This window comes from Verticillium nonalfalfae, assembly GCF_003724135.2.
Source record: "Verticillium nonalfalfae strain VnAa140/NRRL 66861 chromosome Unknown scaffold_94, whole genome shotgun sequence".
Classification (NCBI taxonomy): Eukaryota; Fungi; Ascomycota; class Sordariomycetes; order Glomerellales; family Plectosphaerellaceae; genus Verticillium; species Verticillium nonalfalfae.
In genome coordinates, this window is record NW_021167319.1 from 1 (window position 1) to 20,154 (window position 20,154).

General features: G+C 55.4%; 9 protein-coding genes and 1 non-coding gene across 10 annotated transcripts; 5 read left to right on the plus strand and 5 right to left on the minus strand.

Moving 5' to 3' along the window:
• Window positions 1–683: 683 nt before the first annotated feature.
• Window positions 684–2,158, minus strand: D7B24_009430 (uncharacterized protein; the record flags this gene model as incomplete). Its single annotated transcript, XM_028643505.1, has 2 exons — window positions 684–1,502; window positions 1,562–2,158. 2 exons carry the CDS (start codon window positions 2,156–2,158, stop codon window positions 684–686), a joined length of 1,416 nt encoding a protein of 471 aa, XP_028492897.1.
• A 1,200-nt stretch (window positions 2,159–3,358) lies between these two features.
• D7B24_009431 lies at window positions 3,359–3,430 on the minus strand. The gene has a single exon. It is a non-coding gene; the product is annotated as a tRNA-Met (tRNA).
• Window positions 3,431–3,611: 181 nt separating this feature from the next.
• Window positions 3,612–4,655, minus strand: D7B24_009432 (uncharacterized protein; the record flags this gene model as incomplete). Its single annotated transcript, XM_028643506.1, has 1 exon — window positions 3,612–4,655. One exon carries the CDS (start codon window positions 4,653–4,655, stop codon window positions 3,612–3,614), a length of 1,044 nt encoding a protein of 347 aa, XP_028492898.1.
• A 223-nt stretch (window positions 4,656–4,878) lies between these two features.
• Window positions 4,879–5,462, plus strand: D7B24_009433 (uncharacterized protein; the record flags this gene model as incomplete). The annotated part of the gene is made up of 2 exons (XM_028643507.1): window positions 4,879–5,244; window positions 5,295–5,462. 2 exons carry the CDS (start codon window positions 4,879–4,881, stop codon window positions 5,460–5,462), a joined length of 534 nt encoding a protein of 177 aa, XP_028492899.1.
• A 510-nt stretch (window positions 5,463–5,972) lies between these two features.
• Window positions 5,973–8,061, minus strand: VAC8 (Vacuolar protein 8; the record flags this gene model as incomplete). Its single annotated transcript, XM_028643508.1, has 7 exons — window positions 5,973–6,304; window positions 6,369–7,118; window positions 7,167–7,412; window positions 7,463–7,576; window positions 7,703–7,823; window positions 7,883–7,968; window positions 8,034–8,061. 7 exons carry the CDS (start codon window positions 8,059–8,061, stop codon window positions 5,973–5,975), a joined length of 1,677 nt encoding a protein of 558 aa, XP_028492900.1.
• A 1,063-nt stretch (window positions 8,062–9,124) lies between these two features.
• D7B24_009435 (uncharacterized protein) lies at window positions 9,125–10,535 on the minus strand (the record flags this gene model as incomplete). Its single annotated transcript, XM_028643509.1, has 2 exons — window positions 9,125–9,315; window positions 9,761–10,535. 2 exons carry the CDS (start codon window positions 10,533–10,535, stop codon window positions 9,125–9,127), a joined length of 966 nt encoding a protein of 321 aa, XP_028492901.1.
• A 2,448-nt stretch (window positions 10,536–12,983) lies between these two features.
• Window positions 12,984–14,746, plus strand: PRKAG1 (5'-AMP-activated protein kinase subunit gamma-1; the record flags this gene model as incomplete). Its single annotated transcript, XM_028643510.1, has 4 exons — window positions 12,984–13,475; window positions 13,694–13,817; window positions 13,885–14,034; window positions 14,091–14,746. 4 exons carry the CDS (start codon window positions 12,984–12,986, stop codon window positions 14,744–14,746), a joined length of 1,422 nt encoding a protein of 473 aa, XP_028492902.1.
• A 930-nt stretch (window positions 14,747–15,676) lies between these two features.
• On the plus strand, window positions 15,677–17,832 carry D7B24_009437 (uncharacterized protein; the record flags this gene model as incomplete). The annotated part of the gene is made up of 4 exons (XM_028643511.1): window positions 15,677–16,063; window positions 16,406–16,421; window positions 16,468–17,165; window positions 17,545–17,832. The coding sequence occupies 4 exons, from the start codon at window positions 15,677–15,679 to the stop codon at window positions 17,830–17,832; spliced, it is 1,389 nt and encodes a 462-aa protein (XP_028492903.1).
• Window positions 17,833–18,346: 514 nt separating this feature from the next.
• Window positions 18,347–18,663, plus strand: D7B24_009438 (uncharacterized protein; the record flags this gene model as incomplete). The annotated part of the gene is made up of 2 exons (XM_028643512.1): window positions 18,347–18,544; window positions 18,628–18,663. 2 exons carry the CDS (start codon window positions 18,347–18,349, stop codon window positions 18,661–18,663), a joined length of 234 nt encoding a protein of 77 aa, XP_028492904.1.
• Window positions 18,664–18,757: 94 nt separating this feature from the next.
• On the plus strand, window positions 18,758–20,125 carry D7B24_009439 (uncharacterized protein; the record flags this gene model as incomplete). The annotated part of the gene is made up of 1 exon (XM_028643513.1): window positions 18,758–20,125. One exon carries the CDS (start codon window positions 18,758–18,760, stop codon window positions 20,123–20,125), a length of 1,368 nt encoding a protein of 455 aa, XP_028492905.1.
• Window positions 20,126–20,154: the final 29 nt, after the last annotated feature.

Sequence of the window (20,154 nt, forward strand, 5' to 3'; positions counted from 1 at the left end):
AGCTACTGACCCGGAAACTGCAGGCTTCGCCGTCCGCTTCTGGCAGATGGGTATCGAGATGCGCCCCTTCTTCACTCGCAAGACCCTCTGGCCGTACCCCATCTACACGGCCGCCGGTGGCGCCTTTGGATACTGGCTCCAGGGCGTCGACGACAGACAGACGGCCACGCTGACGGAGCGCAAGGCCGTGCTTCTCGAGAAGCGCGCGCGCAGGGCGGAGAAGGAGGCCGAGGCTCCCTCGGGCGCGGCGCAGTCTGTTTGAGTATCAGGTCGAAGGCGAGGGAGCGACGATCGAATGGTTTTTTGTGGTGGTGGAAAAACATGCCGCACGGCAGGCAACGCCGCTTGACGGATCAATCATCTCGTCGGCCCAATGGCAGCGGCGAGTGTAAATATGGCTCTGGGATGTGGAATTGAATCTTTGAATGAACTGCAGCACGAGGTTGAATTACTAAGTGGCTTCGAATATGATGGATGGGCACCGAGAGGGAACGACATTTTGCACATGTGTAGACTTGGGATGAAGTTGAGTGTCAAAGGGTCAAGATCCCCCGACAGCGGTCAATTGGCCATCGGAATATTCCGACAGACGGCTGGAGACCTATCGAACTCCAGACAGGTTGGCCTAGCTATCACCACCAACACAGCATCCCTCAACGCCTCCAATGCATCGTATCCCGTACTTACAATTCCTCCAGCTTTCGCAAAATGGCAGCCACAGAAGATGTCGCCGTGTTGCCCAGCTCTGTGATCACTGCCGTGACGTGCTTGTCCTGCGTCGTGTCAAACAGCAGCCTAAATCCGTCGTTCGAGTTGTTCTCGGGGTCAATCTCGTTGTACGTGAGTGAGTCCATCGCCACCCTCTCGGTAAAGTTGATCGTCTCCGACAGACCGACAACCTGGACGCCTAGATCTTGCGCTGCGATCGCCACATCGCATGTTCCTGCCCTCGCGTACATGGCTCCGTTGCTGAACATGGCCTCAGCTCCAACAAGCACCATGTCGGTGTTGGCGAGATGAGCGCGCAGGGCGTTGAGACCGGGCACGTAGATGACCGAGAGGCCGTCTGCGTGAAGAGACTTGGCAAGCTCTTTGCCTGTGAGCTCAAAGGGGTCGTCAATAATTATGGCAGTAAACTGTTTGCCCTGCTCAACGTGAGCGTGACGGAAGGCGCGTTGAATTAGAGGGTGATGAGCATAGGTGAGAATTGTCTCGCCATCCGTGATGAGGGCGGCGGCTGTCTCGATAATGACCTCGTCGGCGAGGTGAACGCGCTCGCGGAGGAAGTTGTCAATAGACTCGTGCAGAAGCTTGCGTGCCTCGTAGTCGGGGAGGTCAATGTCGATCTTGCTGATCTGGAGCTTGAGCCAACGCACGGCGTTGCCCATGGAGAAGCACATTGGCCGACATGCTGACAGATACTCAACTTGTGGGTTGAGAATATGGGAGGTGAAATGTCTGGAGAAGGTGTTGCCCTGAGGCGTCGCATACGAGTCGATGACCTGCGTAGGCGTGTCAGCATGGTGATGCATCAGTCAACATGGCACAATCGGCGCCTTACCTTCTTAAAGGCAAGCAGCGTGGCCTCCAGCCGCGCCGTGCTGTCGCTCACAGCAAAAGCGGCCATTTGCTGGCCGAGCAACAGCATGGCCGGATGCACGTCCTTATCGGCATGGGTCAGTGGTGTCCTCTTGGCCACGGACAGGTGGCTGTAGCATTCTGGTATCGTCGGCTTGACCTCCTTCACGACAGGCACCACAACGACGGCCTGTTTTGCCTGCTGCCCTCGCGCGCCCGCACCGCCGGCGGCCTGGGGCCCGTCCTGCTTCTGCTTTGATTTTCCACCCTTCGCGTCGCCGCCCGCCTGTGCTTGCTGGCCTCCAGGCCCACCGGAAGGAGTAGCTGCTGGCTGTGCTGCTTTCTGCTGGGCTCTCCTCGCCTGCTTCTCAGCTTTGGCCTTTGCCTTCAATTCCGCGCCCGAAAGCTTCTTCTCGCCCTCTGCACCCGGGGCTCCTGTGCCCTTCGAGTCCTTGCCGCTCTTGGCAGGCTTGGCGACGGGTGTCTCCTTTGGTGTTTCCTTCGGTTGCTCGACCGCTACAGCAGCAGTCGCAATCTCGTTTTGCGAAGCGCCGGGCGCATTCTCCCCCTCGGTCGCCATATTTTGTGTGTCTGACGGTGCGCTGCACTCTAGAGCTGTCGTTGCGTCGAAAAGGTATGCGTCGATGGGAGAAAGCGAGGGGTTCTAGAGGAAGTCGCACAGGTGTGGTGTGCTCACACCAGGTGTGGGTCCGATGGAGGAATAAAAACGTCTTTCCGTACAAGCTGTACAAGTCAAGTCGTAGGTCCAGGTGATCCAAGAAGTTACAACAGCTTCGTGAGGCGTAAATTTTGTCGCGCTGGAGCGTCGAGAAAGTGGTTGTCGAGCTGAATTCGGAAAATTGAAGGCTGAGTCACTTGGATTTGTCGCACCCAATGCTTTTGCTGGTGGGAGGGGGGAAACAAGTGCATCAAGGACCCCGCGTTGGTGGGGCCGCTAGTGGGCAGCTTCACAGCCGCCGTGACCTCACCTTGCACACCCAGGACGGCCAGGGTCACTTCTGATGGTTGATACCCTCTTCTTGGATATGAAACCCAAATCTCGAGCAAAGAGGTCTTCTTTTTCTCTCTTTCATTTTGGCTCCGTGGTCTCTTGTTGCATCATCGTGTAATCAACTCCGACTATGTCTTGACCGCTGCTCTGCTCCAAGTTTTCATGGCGTGGCATATTCATAAATATGTCGAGCTCTCGACAGAATGCACGTCGTGAAGTGCGCAGCTCCTAGCAGGGGGAGTATTCTTCTGTTGAGCCTAGAATTTGAGACTATCAGTACTGTTGACCCAGCTTAAGACTTACTCGTTGTGGCCAAGCATGAGCTGAAAACAGAGAACGGCTTCTGGGTTGTGACACTAGAATAAGGTGCAACTTTCAAGAATATGCAGCCCAACTCGGCCCATATGGCTGAGAAGAAATGCTCTCGAAATTGGGCGACCTTGCACAATTAGAAGGCAGCTGCGCAGCGCGGCCGCACCTTAAGTACCCTAGGTCGTCGAGTGCCTGAACAACAGAACACGAGCACGGCTAATGTACCAGTAGATGGAACATATAGCACCAGAATTTATTGCAATGCGAACAGCTATGCTGTGCTTTTAGTCGGAAGATAATGACCAGAGAAAAAGGTCAAAGCACCCATCCATGACCAAAGAATACCAAAAGAAGGTGAACTACATGATGAGAAGCATATGTACTTTGTGAGCAACGATACGCTATGAGAAAAGACACAAAAAGAGACATCAGAGGGGAAATGCAAAAGATTTATCTTAGCAACTGGACGTTTCGATCGTCCGACCTCCGGGTTATGAGCCCGGCGCGCTTCCGCTGCGCCAAGTTGCTTTGTTTGATGATTAGTCATCTAATGTCCAGACTGATACCCCAGGCAGAATCATGGCAAAGGATGCCCAGGGAGCTTGATGCTACTACAGACATGGTTCGCATGGTAGAAAGAGTGTCCTCAAAGTTCCAGTGTATTTCCAAGGTATCTCCATCTGTTGACGCGACCAAAGGGAATCTCCTCTCAACTCTCAGCCCCTTCCTGAGCTTCCCGAGGGGTAGCCTCCGCCTCTGCCTTCGCTTTGCCCTTGGCCTTGACCTCCTCCTTCGGTGCCACACCTTCGACATAGATACGGAATGATTTCCCCAACTCGCCTTCTCTCGCCTTCCTCTCCCTGGCCCCCGGCACCTCGGCCACCGCCGCCCCAACGGCCTTGACGACGGCCGCCATCTCCTCCTGCGTCGCCTTCCTCGCGCCCTTCTTCTTGGCCAGCGTCACGTCTACCCGCCACCCCTTGCCGAGGAAGTCCTTGAGCTTGCCCATGCGGATGGCGAGGTCGTTCGCCGCAATCGCCCAGTTGAGCTCAATCTCCTTCAGCTTGCCCGCCTGCTTCTCGCGCGCCTTCTTCTCCTTCGCCTGCGCCAGCAGCCGCAGCCTCTCCTCCTGCGCGTGCACGATCCTGCACAGGGCGAACGGCACCTCCGCCCGCGCGGGCCGTGCCTTGGCCGCCTGCCCATCGGCGCTGGGCTTCTTCGGCTCCGGCGGGGTCGCCGCCTTGATCATGCGTAGCGAGTAGCCCTCCTCGAGGTCTTCGATGATGGCGCGCGTGAGAAACGGGCCCTTGATGCCTGTGGCGTCGTCGACGAGCATGATCTTCTTGTCCTTGATCTCGAGGTCTTGCGGGAGACGGTCGGGGGCCACCTTGCCGCGCCGGCCGCCGGGGCCTGTCGGGCCTGCGGGACGGGGAGGCGCCGACAGGAAGCGTGTCGTAGATAACGTGCGGAAAGCTGATGGACGCATAATTGAAGCTGACCAGTTCTTGCGAGCATGGGCGCTGGCGAGCGCGAGGCTTCTTGATGCCAGGGTTGTTTCAAGAGACTCGAGGGGAGACACGAACACCCGGTAAAGGGCCGTCTGGCTGTTGTAGACACATCTTGCTGTCTTCATGTCGTCGAAAACCCGTCGTAGCCGGGTCAGGAATGGAGGATGCGCAGAGATAATGACCGTGGTACAGCAATCAAGTTCAGGACTGGGAAATTCAAGCTTCTCGGAAGCACCGTGGCCCATTGTAGCCGTCGGAGGCTCCTAACGTCAGAGTGGGCCCTGAAACCACCCGTCCGAACCAGTCAGAGTGCTCAATCGCAAAAGCTCTCCTGGTCCAAGCTCCCATTCTCGACCTCAACTCCCTCTCATCACTCATCTGGTCGTCAGGGTCACCTTCATCACATCCCCTCTCTCTTTGCTCATCCAGACAAACCTCGCGCAGCCCGAGCATGTAAACCCCGCAACCATGGCCCCCGGCCCCTTCGCCCGCTTCGCCGCGCGCCAGCCCGGCCGCAACTCCCTCCTCCTCTTCCTCGGCACCTTCAAGGCCCTCGCCGCCGCCCACCTCCTCATAGACTACGGCTACCGCACCGGCCCCGCCCAGGGCGCCTCCATGCTCCCCACCTTTTCCATCTTTGGCGATCACTTTCTCATCTCGCACCACCACCGCCGTGGCCGGGGCATCCGCGTCGGCGACCTCGTCGAGTACAGCATCCCCATCTTCCGCAACAGCCGCGGCATCAAGCGCGTTATCGGCATGCCGGGCGACTACGTCCTCATGCATACGCCGGGGGCGCCCGTGGCCGAAGGCGCCGAGCCCTACATGATGCAGGTGGGTGAGCTTTGCTGGTTCCGGACCCGGCATCTACTGACAAGTCACAGGTTCCCGAAGGCCACTGTTGGATCGTTGGCGATAACCTGCCCAGTTCGCGAGACTCGAGGACCTTTGGACCACTACCCCTCGCCTCTATACACGGCAAGGTCATAGCCAAGGTGTTACCTCTGAAGGAAGCGGAATGGATAGAGAACCCTTTAGATGAATCACATTGAAAACACAAATCGTGCGTCTTCGTCACATTAGTGCTGCTTTAAATGTACATCAGACGACACGCGAGTCAATTCCTTTGGCTCTCGCAAAGCCGCTCTAATTACAACTGCCTATCACGAAACAAGCGCCGGGTGGTAGAGAATCGGCCAGCTCGGCCGTGAACATCAACCCCCGCGGAAGAAGACAGACGACGAGCCAATCCTGGTCGCGGCCATAATGCATATCGCAGAGAAAAAGGAAAGAAAAAAGACAGGGCAGGTTGCATCTCTCCTTCGACAACCTCCACCATACGGTGCATATTCAGCTCCATAACTCTCATACAAACAAACCAGTCGCTCCCCCTAGAATGCCGCCACACCAGAAAAACAAAAAAAGGTAAAAACAAGAGCTCACGCACTCGGTATAGTAATGAACGCCAGGAACTCCTCGCCATCTGGCGCCTTGGCCCTACGCAGACACATCCCCCAGTTCCGAGGAAGGAGAAGAGATTTGGCACTTGCAGCAGGCAGCTCTTAACCCTCAATGTGGGTCTTTGAAGTGCTCTGTCCCAGAAGCTCGAGGCAGCGTTGCGCGAGCGTGACAACCTCACCCTCATCGTCGTCCTCGAATTCGTGGTCTGGCTCTACCTGGCGGTTGGCCGTCTCCTTGATCTGGTCGACAACATCCTCAGCCTGACCGATGAGTTGAATCAGAGCCTTGTCCTCGGACTCAAGGAGTTGCAGCAAGGTCCAGATCGCGATGTGCTGGAATGTGGCATCGCCGCTCTGCAGGAACCTGGTCAGGTAGCCGTGAATGCCGCCGTGCGGGTCTTTCCAGTCTTGGACGAAGACGGAGTAGTCACCGACTAGAGACACTGATTAGTAAACCGTACCGCATAAATGCCGAGTGTAGAGGAAGCAAGTACGAACCCTTGGAAGACAGGTTGCCGAGCGCAGCGGCACTGTTGCCCTGAACTTCGATGCTCGGCGAGCTGGTCAGGGGGATGAGGACTGCAAATACGCCCAGGTTGAGCAAGTGAGACTTCAGCTCGTCGCTGAGTGCGAGGACAGCGATCGCCGCCGTCATCTCGGACTGGACGGTGACCGGCACATCGAGAACGAGCTGCTTGCATTTCTGAACTGCACCAGCCTCGAGGACCAGCGCCTTGTTGCGGTCAGAGCTAGCAGCCAGGTTTCTCAAGGTCGAGATGGCGTGACACTGGATTTCCTCGTTATCGGTAGATCCGAGGAGGTCAACGAGGGGCTTCAGGAATCCGGCTTCGATGATGGGGGATTCGTTCAACGGGTGAATAGAAATGTTGCGAATGCAGGCAACGGCCGAAAGAATGAGCGGGAGGTACGATGACTGAAGGAGGCGCAGCAGAGGAGCCAGGCCATTGGAACGGACGATATCAAGCTGGTACTTCTCATCGGAAGCCAAGTTTCGAAGAGCAAGTGCTGCCTGACACTGTACTTTTGGCGAGGACGAGTCCATCAGGGCGACCAGCGACGAAACCAGCTTGGTCTCGCTCTGGGCTAGCTTGCGTCGGTTGTTGCCATCGACGGCGATGTTGCTCAGGGCAGTCGTGCAGTAGTACTGAACGTCGACGTCGGAGGAGGACAGGAGCTGAACAAGAACAGGGATGGCGCCGGCGTTAACGAGTTGTTGTCGGTTCTCGTCTGTGATGTGTCAGTGGCTGTGAGGAAGTGGCCCAGAGGGACACCTACCAGAGTGCGTCATGTTGAGGAGAGCACCAGTCGCATTGCGCTGCACTCGCATGTCCTTGGACTTTGCCAGTCTCGTCAGAGGACCGAGGGCGCCGGATCGCGCAATCTTGGCCTTGTTGTCTTCATGTGTCGCAAGGTTTGTGATACACCCAACGGCGTTGCACTGGACTTCAACGTTGGTAGAGAGCATTTGACGGATCAGAGGTTGCAGGCCACTCATTTGAACAATGAGGACCTTGTTTTCCGCTGGCAGAGGGTCAGTTTGCGCACCGCAGACTTCGGCCAGTCACACTCACTGTTGACGGCCAAGTTGCCGAGCGCGGCGCTGGCAGCACGTTGGACCTCAATATCGGAGCTGTTGAGCAAGAATAGAATGGGCTCGAGGGTGTCGCGGTCGACCTCTCGGACATCTGGGAAAGATTCGTCAGCACAAGATCTATGCTCCTAGGAAGACCAGGTCGGCCAGACCGACACATGTAGATCGGCCAACAAAGATTGGAAACCCCAGGATGTGAGCGGCATCCACATGAACGTACCTCGCTCCGTAATTTCAGCAAACGTAAGGCTGGCACTCCGTTGTAGGTCGATATTCTCGGAGAAAACTAGGGTGCTCAAAGCTCGCAGAGGCTCGCCGGAGAAGAAATCAGTCTCGCCCCGCTACATCGTGGTCAGCACAAACAGGGAAAAACGAGGGGTGATGCGCCAAGGATTCTTACGTTTTCGAGGTATTGCAAGAGGTCAGCAACGGCTTCTCTCTCGCTGTCGGCAAGTACGGGCTCGTAAAGGCCATCGCGGGGTCTGCCTGCAAAGTCATTATGATCAGCAGCCGTCGTCATCATACCCTGTCCCTCGATGTCTTGTAATTACCTCCGCAGCAAGAGCTACAATTACCCATCGCGGGCGGTTGGCAACGATGGCCGTGGAAAGAGTATCGTAAATTCAGCGACAGTCTGGGACGTTGTGTTTTGTTGAGGGCGGTTCGCGGGTGGTGCCCAGGAATGCGTCGGGAGGCGGAGCTGATGACGGGGTTGGCGACGTCGTTCGAGGCTGCAGCAGGTACCTGATCAGGTTTGCTTTTTCGGGAAATGTACGAAAGGAAGGGAAAGGCGGCGTGTAGCCCGTGGGTCTCGCGACGGCGAGGGGTCGGATGGCGAGGATGCTCGAGAAGATGGAAGGTGTTGATGCGATGGATGTGATCGAGACAAGATTTAGGGCGGAAGAAGGAGCAGCAGTGAATGCTCTGTTGCGTTGTCCAGGTTGACGCTGCTCCACCATAGCACAGGAACCCAGGAGCAAGCAACAGGGAGCAACGAGCAACGAGCAACGATGTGGAGTGGAGCAGCAGCAACCGCGCACCGGACCCAAGGGTGGAGCACCTCCTGCCCAAGCCTCGACGAATATGTGTGCCTGTGATTGGCAGGCGGCTGCTGCACTTGTGGGACGGGGAGAACCTCAGGGATGGCATCCCAGAGCCTCGCTGCTTTTAGCCTGAGCCGGGGCTGAGCGGGCCCTAAGCTTGGCTTCAAGGAGGATTCTGACATATTGAGCTTGTTTAGGAGTATTTAGATAGAGCTTTGGCCTTCACTCATCTCTTATTTGATTGGAGGAGTCCGATTGTTCATATCCTGTTGAGTCGCTATCGAGTTGCTAGTCTGGTAGGCGCAAGTTCTGATGTCACTGGGTGCCATGCAAGTATTCGAAAGGCGAGTCAGTTTGACGCGATCTTCCTCAATCTGGACGGTGTCATAGGCTCCAGGTGCTTTTTGTGCGAGGACTCCTTGACTAGTACTGAGGATAGATGCCCAGTTCTGCGAGTAATGGTCCCCCTTTAGCGCTCTTGGATGCATTATGGGGACGACATGATCGGTCATACGTACATACCAGCACATAACTATCAGCCGTCCGCTCTGTTTCTTGTGTGATCGACCTATCGTGAACGCGTAACCCTTTACTGCTGCCTATGCATCAATAGACTCGAATAGGGCATCCCGGTATTCGTGGTCCAGCCCCATGGGTAGATAGTTCTTATTAGGGAACAAGCTGAACGTCTCTACTGAGGCGGTAGTCGCCTCAGTTAAATCATCAAAAGTGTCCTGGAAAGCTGGCCCTGCAATGTAGGAGACGACGCGCGACGCGTCAAGGAGGTGGGCTGCTTAGTCATTTTCCACGGGGTCCTGTAACACATTGGATTCACAGGCACCCGTAAACTCATGGTGCTCCTCCCAGGGTTGGACATGAACCGTCCATTGACGTACGACGACTAGTTCTCCATCGACCTTCATCAACTCGAGAGGGTAATTATCATGTATCACCATATGGCTTCTCAACCCGAGGAACACCATACGGACAAGATGGGCAATGTGTTCCTTACCTGACCCGCACTACCCGCAAATCTTGTGGTCGAGTGCCAGCCTCGAGTTAATGAAATACTGATGAAACGCGTATCTAAAGACACATATTTTGTCCAACCATCCTCAGCAATGCAGCTTCCGGGACATAAGGGTCGAGGATGCGTTCCACCTTCTCCCCCCAGTCATCACACCAGTCGAAGTAACTGAAACATGATGCAAAAGCCCAGTAGCTCGGGTACCAACCTGCATCCTCCCAGTCGAGAACTGCTGCCACCTTGAAACGGCGTGTCCCAGTGTCTCCCTCAGTAGCCAAACGCGGCTCTTCCTGAACGATGATGTTCTTTCGCTGAAAGTCCGAGTGTGTAAAGACGCTCGCGTGGCCGCTCAGTACAGTCGACAAGTGACGTTCAAAAAAGTCATTCATCCAGCCATGCTCGCCACACGAGGCCCAGTAACCACGCGACCGCAGTATGAGTGCACGATTTACATCCTCTTCGTTTGTGAACGGGCCAGTGATGCGAGGGTCTTTCTCGACAGACATGAAATACCGATGCTGAATAGGTCCTCCGTATACGCCGCCGTAGTGTCCCGGCGAGGACAGCATTCGTAATCGATCGCACACATGTCGGAGCTGGTGCACGATGGGCGTTTTCTCATCTTCCGAAAGGGATGGCCAGAGATCGCTCAACTGGGTGCCGGGCACGTACTCCATGACCAGGTAAAGCTTATCGTTCTCGCGATACATTGCGTAAATGTGAGGAGCGGGCACTTCATGTGCGCACTGGGATTGCAGGAGCATCAGTGCATGCCCTTCGTTCTCAAACACGAACGGGCCGTATTTGACCACGAAGATCTCCTTCACTAGAACTGTGCGCCGAGCATTGGAGTCGAAGATGCTGGGGAACTCTTCGGTGGCGGCTTCGATCTCCTCGCTGGTTGGGAGCGGTCGAGGCAAATCATCCGCACTGCAGTACCAAGGCAGCGAAGGGGGCCGGAGCGTTTGTTGGGCTGTAGACATAGTTGAATGATAGTTGCTGCAAGACAGCCGAATTGTCATCACTGTTCAGCGTGGAATCAAGGTCGCAGGAAAGTCCCCGTGGAGATACTAGGTAGTACGGGGGCGGTTTTGAAGCGCCTGGTTGTTCTGGAGCGCCAACTGCATAACAAGCTCTCCAAATTCCTGGATGCTCGTCCAATGATATTGCTGACAATGCGGGTCTAGGCACATCCGACTCAAGTCTCAGCGTTTCGCCCACAAATGTGGCCAGGAGTTCTGACCTTGCGGTGAAGATACGCATCTTAGCAACCATCGCAGGACTTCAGCCACCAGGAGCATGGCCTACAGGTACCCTCTGAGGGGCAGTGCTCGGCTACGTGCCCTAAGTTGCTCCCCCACCAAGCATGCAACTGGAGAACCTCGGCCACAGACTCTAGGTATGAAAACGGAGCCTGTCAATTCCTGGGACCCGACAACTTTCTACAAAGCCGACGAGCCAAGTTGGTCGCTGATAAAGTGGACGGCATGGGCGGAACAGCTGGCGATCCCTGCTCTCTTCAAACATAAGTTGATATGAGGTCTTTGACGGACATGGCATTTCTTGAACTCTTTTGACTATGCAGCAAGTGATGATTACCTAGTGTAGCACCTTCTACAAATCCTATTAGACAACTGATTTGATTCTTGGCCAGGGAGCCTTGAGTTTTCATTTAATAAATCCATGTGCTGGTGTAGGGCGTCGGGAATCTTGGCAACGCTTGATCATCTCTGGTCCAGAGTACGCAACCCCAGCCAGCGCGAGGACTGGGGCAACTACACAAAGGCGAACTTGGTCGTGAGCAATGTTACTAATGTAGTTATTGAACGAGTCTGCATACGGATCATCATTCAACAATCGTTTTGCCAAGGATCAAGGCTGAGCCAAGTCATCTCCACAAAGGCTTTCCTTCATCAAGTCAAGAACCTGAAACACATAGGCTTATGTACTTAGATCGTACGTAGTCAGTACGAGATCCGGAACAAATCCTGCTGATTGGAGATCACTGACCCTAGTCAATCTCTCTGGGTGTGAGCAAGTGCTCCCTCGAACTAGGCATGCCGGGAATGGCAACAGAGTCAGGAGTACCTTGGCTGCGCAATCTCCACACTCGATATACATCTGTAGCTCGCTACGAGCTCAGATATCGATCAAGCAATCGTCATATATTCGCGGAGATCTTTACTTCCTTGACTGACCATTGATTCTTGAATGTTATTTGATAGGGAGCTCTTGCATCGGACCGTTGGTGAACATCGGGTAGTATATGCTAGCACGTTTAACAGCGTTGCACGATTAATTCCAAAGACAATAAATACCAAGACCGCTTCATAATTTGCGAACTTGTGCACGTCCGTATCTCCGGGGGGGGGGGGTCTCCTATACCTGACTCCCCTCCTCTCGTTGATGATCCTCGAGAAGCCTGAGTTCTGGGAGTGGATTTCCCTAGAGTTTCCCTCCGCATCCACGGCCTTGCGGGGTTTGGCAAGAACGTCTTGAGCCGAGCTTGAGTAAGAGCGGCAAGGACGCTAACCTAATCAGTCCATCACCATGAGGCAGGGGGGGGCGGATAAAACGAGAACCTGGCAAGGGCACACCCCGACCGGACCTGCAGCACACTGCACGTCCCAAAACCGTGGCCCACCTTATCCTCGGGAGCCTTGGGAGTCTTGGGAGCTCCCTCCAGCCTGCCAACCTCCAGTGACTGTTGCGATGTTTTAGTGCTTGGCGCCCTGAAGAGACAGAGGGCTCTGAGCACGGGCCACCTGTTGCTGCCCTCGCATGTCTGCCTGTCTTCATCTGGGCCGCCTCACTCTGTGGATTCCGCCCCGATTCGCTGTGAGGTAGGTAGGTGCTGAAGGCCGAAAGACGGAAAACTTCAATCACCAACAGAGCAGCCCACCGAGCGGGATGAAGGGCGGGCTCATGAAATGATTATTGAAATTTAGACTTCTAAGGTTATGCACGTACATTGCGGCAGTAAATCGGGAGCTCCCATGAAATATGAGCTCATCACCACAATCTTATCCTTATCTCCCGCATCTGCCTTGCCTATCTCCCTCGACAAAGCCCTCTTCCCGCCAACCACAGCACATACACCCCCTCCAAAGGACCCCCCCTTCCCCTCCATCTCCCCTTCCCCCTAGCCTCCGATCGCCCAGCTCCTCCTCGTCTGTCTGGCCAGTCTGCTCATCCGTCGCTTGTGCCAGTCGACAGCCCACTCAACCCCCCCCCAAAGCAGTACCAGATTTCCTGCAGGCCTTGCTCTCCGGTTGATCAACTTCGCCTTTCGACTCATCAACGTCCGAGAGGAGGTGTAAAATCATCGTCGAGTTTTCAATTTTCGCCAGCGTTACACGACAGCTCGGTGGACGGGCGCATGCGCCAAGTACTAGCTCCCACAAGTCCCCTCCGGCTCGGTGCGACCGACGATGCCTGACCACGACATGGACCTTGAAAATAACCCCGCCGCGGCCGCGCCCGCCGATTCTGGAGCTGAAGCCGGAACTGTCCCTGAGCCTAGAGTCACGGTTGCAGCAGAAGTGGCAGCAGCAGCGCTCCCACCACCAGCACCACCAGCACCACCACAAGCAGCGACAGTACCGCCATCGTCTTCAGGCCCAAAGCCCAACGCCAGCCCCAGTGGCAGTGGAACACAGGCGCCTCCCGTCTTCGCTACCGCGGCCTCGATTGCCAGACCGAACGCTTCCTCCTCCTCTGCTTCCCAGTCCCATCCCCAACCCCACGCTCACGCACCCCAACTCGCCGCCCCAGCGCCAACACACGGTCAAGGTCACGAGCTTCCTTTCGTCACACCCTCCTCCTACCTTCGCCCCAAGCCCGCCCCTTCGGCGGCCGCTGCGCGCACAGAAATGACGGCGAAACCCCTAAGCCCGCTCGATAAGGAGCAGATGCAGGGTCTGGTAAGAGCTTACCCTTGCACATCTTGTCCCCCTCTGCCTGCCATGCCTCGTGCTTCATCTCGTACTCTGTCCGCACGGAAGTCTGCGAAGCGCGGGGTCGCATGCCCTTGAGACAGGTTGACCGCCCGGGTGCAACCTCCGCGACGACTAGATGCGACACCGGCCCTGTCGTGGCAACTCGTAGCACCCTATGCTGACCACTGCCTCGCCCGTCATAGAGAGCCATTCGGGAGTTCCTCAAGGTCCGAACCAGTTACGACGTCCTGCCCCTGTCCTTCCGATTGATCGTGCTCGACAACGACCTCCTCATCAAGAAGAGCTTGAATATCCTCATCCAGAACTGTACGCTGCCTACCGACCCCGCATTCTCCTACTGCTGTCGCGTGCGTGTCCTAACCAGACTTGCCAGCAATTGTTTCTGCCCCGCTATGGGATTCGCACTCGTCGACCTTTGCCGGCCTGTTGACGGCGACCGACTTTATCAATGTCATTCAATACTACTGCCAGTTTCCTGACGAGATCAGCAAGCTCGACCACTTCCGACTCAGCAGCTTGCGGGGTACGAATTGAAAGGACTCGACAGGAAAAATGGGCAATGCTAACCACGACAACCAGATATCGAGAAGGCCATCGGCGTGTCGCCACTAGAGACCGTCTCGGTCAACCCTATGCGCCCCCTATACGAGGCATGCCGCCGCATGCTGAAGACGAAGGCCCGCCGAATCCCCCTTGTCGACCTTGACGACGAAACGAGGAGGGAAACTGTTGTTAGTGTCATAACCCAGTACCGAATCCTCAAGTTTATCGCCGTCAACAACGAACACAACACAGTCATGCTGAAGAAGGCGGTCAGAGATGTCGGCCTGGGTACCTGGGGCCACCTCGCGACGGCACACATGAGCACCTCCGTCCTCGACGTCGTGTCCCTCATGGTCAAGCATGACATATCGTGCGTTCCTCTGGTTGACAAACACAACCGACTACTCAATGTCTTCGAGGCGGTCGACATCATTCCCTGCATCAAGGGAGGAGCATACGACGACCTGTCTTCCAGTGTCGGTGAGGCACTCTGCAAGCGACCGGACGATTTCCCGGGTATCTACACCTGCGGCCCCGAAGACCGGTTGGACTCCATTTTCGACACGGTGCGCAAGTCGAGAGTGCATCGCCTCATAGTGGTGGACGATGAGAATCGATTGGTAGGCATCATCTCCCTATCCGACATCCTCAAGTACGTCCTCCTTCACGGAGAGGAGGACGACTTGAGGTAGGGGCTACCTGCCAATCAGCTACACATGACACGCAACGACCATGATGGATGACGGACAGTATGAACGGAAGGGGATGGAGCACAGGGATCGGGGATCGGAGAACAGGAGAACCAGGATATTGGAGGGTGGAAAGATCTTTGATGCATTTTCTGCACGGCGTCTGAGAGAACGGGCTTCGCTGGGAGGAACCTGGCCAGATGCACGGTTCGCATCCAACGTCTTCCGCCTTTTTCTTTCCTTTGTCACACGCTATAGAGGACCTGCTCACCTGCATGAGAGACGGTCCAGATGATCGCTCAATGTTTTGACCTGAAAGGGTGGTCCGCGGTATTGAGCTTCGGGATTCAGTTGAATCTAGTCTGTTCTGGAACCGTTGTGTCTTTCATTTTTGTGCGCTAATCGTGTGTGCAGACTGGCGGAGATAATCTAGGTGCTTGTGTATGCTGAGGTGCCTCCTGTTGGCGATTTTGGCGACTCGACAAGAGCTTAATCAGCTGCAGACTACAAATAGCGTATGGGAGGGCAACTGCAGATATCTTGTCAGCAGCAGGAAGGTTCGATTCACGGGGCGCAGTCACAGACTGCAGGTCAGGAAAGAGCTCTCTACCATGGTCACCAGGTCGGCTCAGGTCAAGACGCGAACAAAAAGCACAACCAGGCATCTTCCCACCATGGCAAGCTTTCTACAGTGGCCACGCTATTTCACCATCCGCAGCTCTTCCACAGCCACCAGGAGCGGCATCTCCGTCTTGCAGATTTTGACATACCCCCTTAGACACCTTGAATACCATCTTGGCACCACTGGCCTTCATTACCTGCATTCTTCTCACCCGCACGAATTACGCATTTCAACCTCGCGTAATGCAGTCTTACAACAGAGGTTCGGGCTACGTCCCCAATCCATCGTTCTCGACAAAGTCCTCGAAAGAAATGGAGTCGGAAACTCAGAAGAGCCACGCCGGCAGCACTGCGCCTACGAGCTTCCTCGTCCCTCGTAGTATGCCGGTTTCTAGGCAGTCGTCTGCGTCTCGTTACCCGCGTCTTGCAAATTCGGACATTGTCCCCGCGCCGTGGACCGGTTCCAGTCGCAGGACCAAGTGTTTGCAGAGCAGCGCGACCTGGACGTCATCCAGCGGCGACCTGGCCATGTTTTCGGACACTGATGAGATCGAAGACAGGCAACACTTTGTGGTGGAGTACAACAGATTGGCTAAAAAGGTTCATTTGAGACTGGTCTCCGTGCAATTCTCAAGTTGCTTACCAGAGGTGAAGCATGGAATCCGTGTCCTAGTGGCGGACGATTTTGTGAAGGGAAAGGTGAGACGCCTCTATATTGTGGTGAAGCTTGACATTGATGGAAACTAGCGAGACACATACCCATCGACCATGACGGAGAAGAGAAAATGGTGGTCGAAGATACTGCGGACGCCGTCTACCGAGCAACGAGAACACAAGGAACAAGCTGGTGGCCACGTACCACGACATCGACGGAGCGTCAGTGACCTGGCTCTGAAGATGATGCACGGTAGAAAGGAGTCGCAGAAGCGACTAAGTCTACAAACCATGGTCAGACTTGGTGGGAAGAGCATGTTTTATCTTCCTGCCGAATATGCTCCTGGGGCTTTAATGCTCCCAACATGCTTTCGGGCCACGGCGCAGTATCTCGCGCAACATGGTATGTTCGCTCTGATCATCCTGCTCAGCAGTACTGACGCCATAAGGTCTCGTGACTCGCGGCGTCTTCAGAATCCCCGGCTCACAACGCATCGTCAATGCTCTCTTCGACTACTATTGCTTCGAGGGCCAGAATGAGGAGGTTGCCCGTACTGTTCGATGCCCGAACCTTCCAACCCACATCAACGCTGGTCCTCACGACATTGCATCGGCATTCAAAAAGTTCCTCGGAGTTCTGCCTGGAGGTATCCTCGGATCACTAGGGTTGTTTGACGCACTCGTTGCCATCCACAGTCAGTCCCGTGCTGAGCCCGAGTTCATCAGAACGAGGCAAACCAAGATACGAGGTCGAATGATCGCACTGGCCATTGGAACTCTTCAGTCACAATTCCATCGTGAACTTCTCTGTGCCGTCTTTGGTCTGCTCTCTCTTGTAGGCCGTCAAGCGGAGATCGCGCCCCACGAGGACGATCTGGGCCATCCTCTTCCAACATCTGACCTCATGGGTTACAGCGCCCTTGGTATCATATTTGGACCCCTACTTATTGGCGACCTACTCGATACGTACAACATGAGAGTTGCTCACCCATCCTCAGGGCTTCTCTTGTTTCCTATGACCCCAGCAAAACTCAAGAAAGAAAGGTTGCGCAGCAAGACCATGGTTTCGGAACATTCTCCCACAATTGACAAGATACTGATCGCCAACGAGATTGCTGAGATGATCATCACTCACTGGCGAGACGTTGTCAGAAATTTACGAAGCCTCTCTGTTTTGGCCGGCAAAGGGAGGAGCAAAGAAAATTCCAATGGAAATTTGGCGAGTGGGAGAGGTTTCTTGAGAAGCTCAGTTTCAGAGCCATTCAAGCTTAAACAGCCTCCTGGCTGGGAAGGCCACAGCCCTGATGTGCCAGGGGCCGATCGTACTGGATCACCAACGCTCAATACACCCACACCGGCTCAAAGTATGTTTTGCCCTGGAACTTAGTCATTCTTGATTCTGATTATGTTGATCGTGTGTTAGGGCGTGGAGGGTTGACGGGTCAAAGTATTTCCAGCAGCACAGCCGACATTCTGTCCATTCGACGAACCCGACCAAAGTCGTCTTACTCTGATTCGATCACTAGGATTCCTCCCAAAAGTTCACTCAACCCTCTCTCGCCGACAGCGGAGGAGAGCGCTTCCGACCATGGCGCGCTGCAATGGCTGCCAGAGTCGACCTCACGACAACATCCCCCAGACACACAAGACCCAACACGCGCAATGCCAAACACGAAGCAGCCGTTTCCGTCAACCTTGGCAAAGATGATGACAGCCGCGAAGCTCAGCCCTGCCGGAAAAACGAAATCATCTGCAAGTGGCACACCCCGGCAATCGGTCGAAGTGTCTCGAAACAGCTGCACGTCTGGGAATAATCGTGCTACGCCTGCAACTCAGCCGATGACCACGCCAGCTGCGAAATCATGCAGTTCGCAGGATGCGACCAAACCTCGATCATCTACAAGAGCCAATCCGTCGCTTCAGACCCTTCAATCTCGGATACTCTGTCAATCAACGGGGAGCGAAGGAGGCGACGAGTCAGAAAACATTCCCCGTTCGCGACGTTCACCGGTACGTTCCCCCTTTGAAGCTAGCAAGAAGAGCGGTCTTCAGCAATCGGATTCAGGACTTGTGTCCTCACGTATCCGCCGTTTCATGAAAACGGACCAGGAAGGCTGGCCGGAGCAAGGAATAGTAGGACCGATTCCCAGTCGTGGACAAGGATATTCGTCCGAGGAGAGCAAAATCACGGCACGGCAGGTCGCAAGCCCAGCCGTCGGACAGAGTGAGCACCAAAGTATCCAGAAAAGAACCACTTTCCCGAAGCGTCAACCTGTTGCAGGCAGCCCCGACGTGGGGAATTCGAGCCTGTCAGACTGGCGAGTCATCATGAAAGCCGACATGGAGGTCGAGTCACGCTTGCTTGACCAGCGGAACACCAGCGGGGCTGGATCCAACCAAACGGTCCGCATTAACAGCAATATGCACGACGAGCGCATGTCTGAGAGAGAGAAAGAGCGTGAGAATTCTATCCAGATTACGCCAAAAGAGCTTTTCAAGGAGTTTGACGTTGCTATGAAGGTGCCAGTTCACACCGATGCTTCAAGAACAGATTCGCTGGAAGCACAGTAGGACAATGCTTCCCCGAAGACTAATATCACATCTACAAGATTGAGTCGCGCATCCGCAACACGGACCTGCGATGATCAAATTGGGTTGATAAACTTCGCGAAAACCTCCGTATCAGCGCCAGGACTTGACCAAAGTCGGAGAGAAAGCTTGGCTTCGCAAGCCGCCGAAATGGCGCAGCGGTCAAGGGCGTCGACCATGCGAAGTTTCATAACACCTTCTCGATCTGAGAACCTGGCATTCTCCACTCCGAAGACTGCTCTCCGCAAGTCAGCATCGCGGCCTGGAGGTGTCAAAGCCATGGCAGCGATGTGGGAGGGAGCATCCAAGGACTCATCATTCATCGCCACACCAGCACCAGCCACTCGAAAGCAGGTCGACACTGTGTCAGGGTCGGTCGTCTCACCATACTCAGAAAATGTCACGCCGCCGAAAACAGTGCCGCCCGTCAGGCTAACGTATGATCGTTCGTCAAGTAAAGGCTCTGCCAAGGCCTTCAGCAGAGGATCGCTGCGGATAGGAAGCGGAACAAAAAAGCCTCTGAGGCCATCAGCAAGTGATAGCACGACGCTGCGCGCAGCCTCCCGCCCTGAAGAAACATCACCATCAAGAGCACTTGCTGCTTTTCGCAAGATCCAATTGCGACAGACGCCAGAGCTGTCCAAGAACGAGGCAGCCTCTCCATCTGCTCCGCTGCTCAACGATAGCCCTGATCATCTCCCGAGCCTCGGCACGATGGTTCCCCAGGAGGAAGAGCCGCCAGTTGACAGGCACATGAACTTTTCGCGGCCACCATCTGCTATTTCAGGTGGCCCTTCTCATGGCCATGATCACGACAATCACGACCCCGAGGGTGATCCTTTCCTACCAGTGCCAACAGCAAGTCCTGTTCCCGGAGGGGGGAATTGCCTCTTGCATGCACAGATTCGAAACTTGCAGAGGCAGTTGGAGGCCCGTGACGAGGAGGCGTCTTCGCTCCGACGGCAACTCGAGACGCGAGAGAACATGGACATTGGCACACTGAGCGAGCAGCTGCGGGAGGCTAAGAGAGAATTGGCCATGTGGAGGTCACGAGCCGAAGCGGCAGAGAAGCGGCTGGCAGTGTTCGAACGCTTCACCATGCGTCTTCGGGACATTCGGGTCCCACAGGTAGATTCGGAGGCTGCAGCTGATGACGAGGCGGCCAGGGAAGTACACGAGGAGGGGCATGAATCTGACGGCAGCACTAAAACGACCCAGACTGAGGAAATTGGTGTTTTGACCAATCGTATCCGACAGTCGTTGAAGGGATTGGATGGTGCCAGGAGCTCAAGCGCCGCCAGCAGCACGACCAGTGACGGGGGCGCTTCGGCGTGGTGGAATCAGCCAAAGCAGGACGGTGTCGGGTTTGGCCCTGGCGCCGGAGCAAGATGCGCGCACGGTGGTGGACGCATGCCGGAGGATGTGCTGGAGATTGCAGAAAAAGTTTGGGCAGCAGCGCAAGAGCTGTTGGGGTATGAAGGTGCGACATGGGGGGAGAGTAAGGGGCATCAGGCCTGATGAAGGTGTTGGCACGTGGAAAGGTCTAG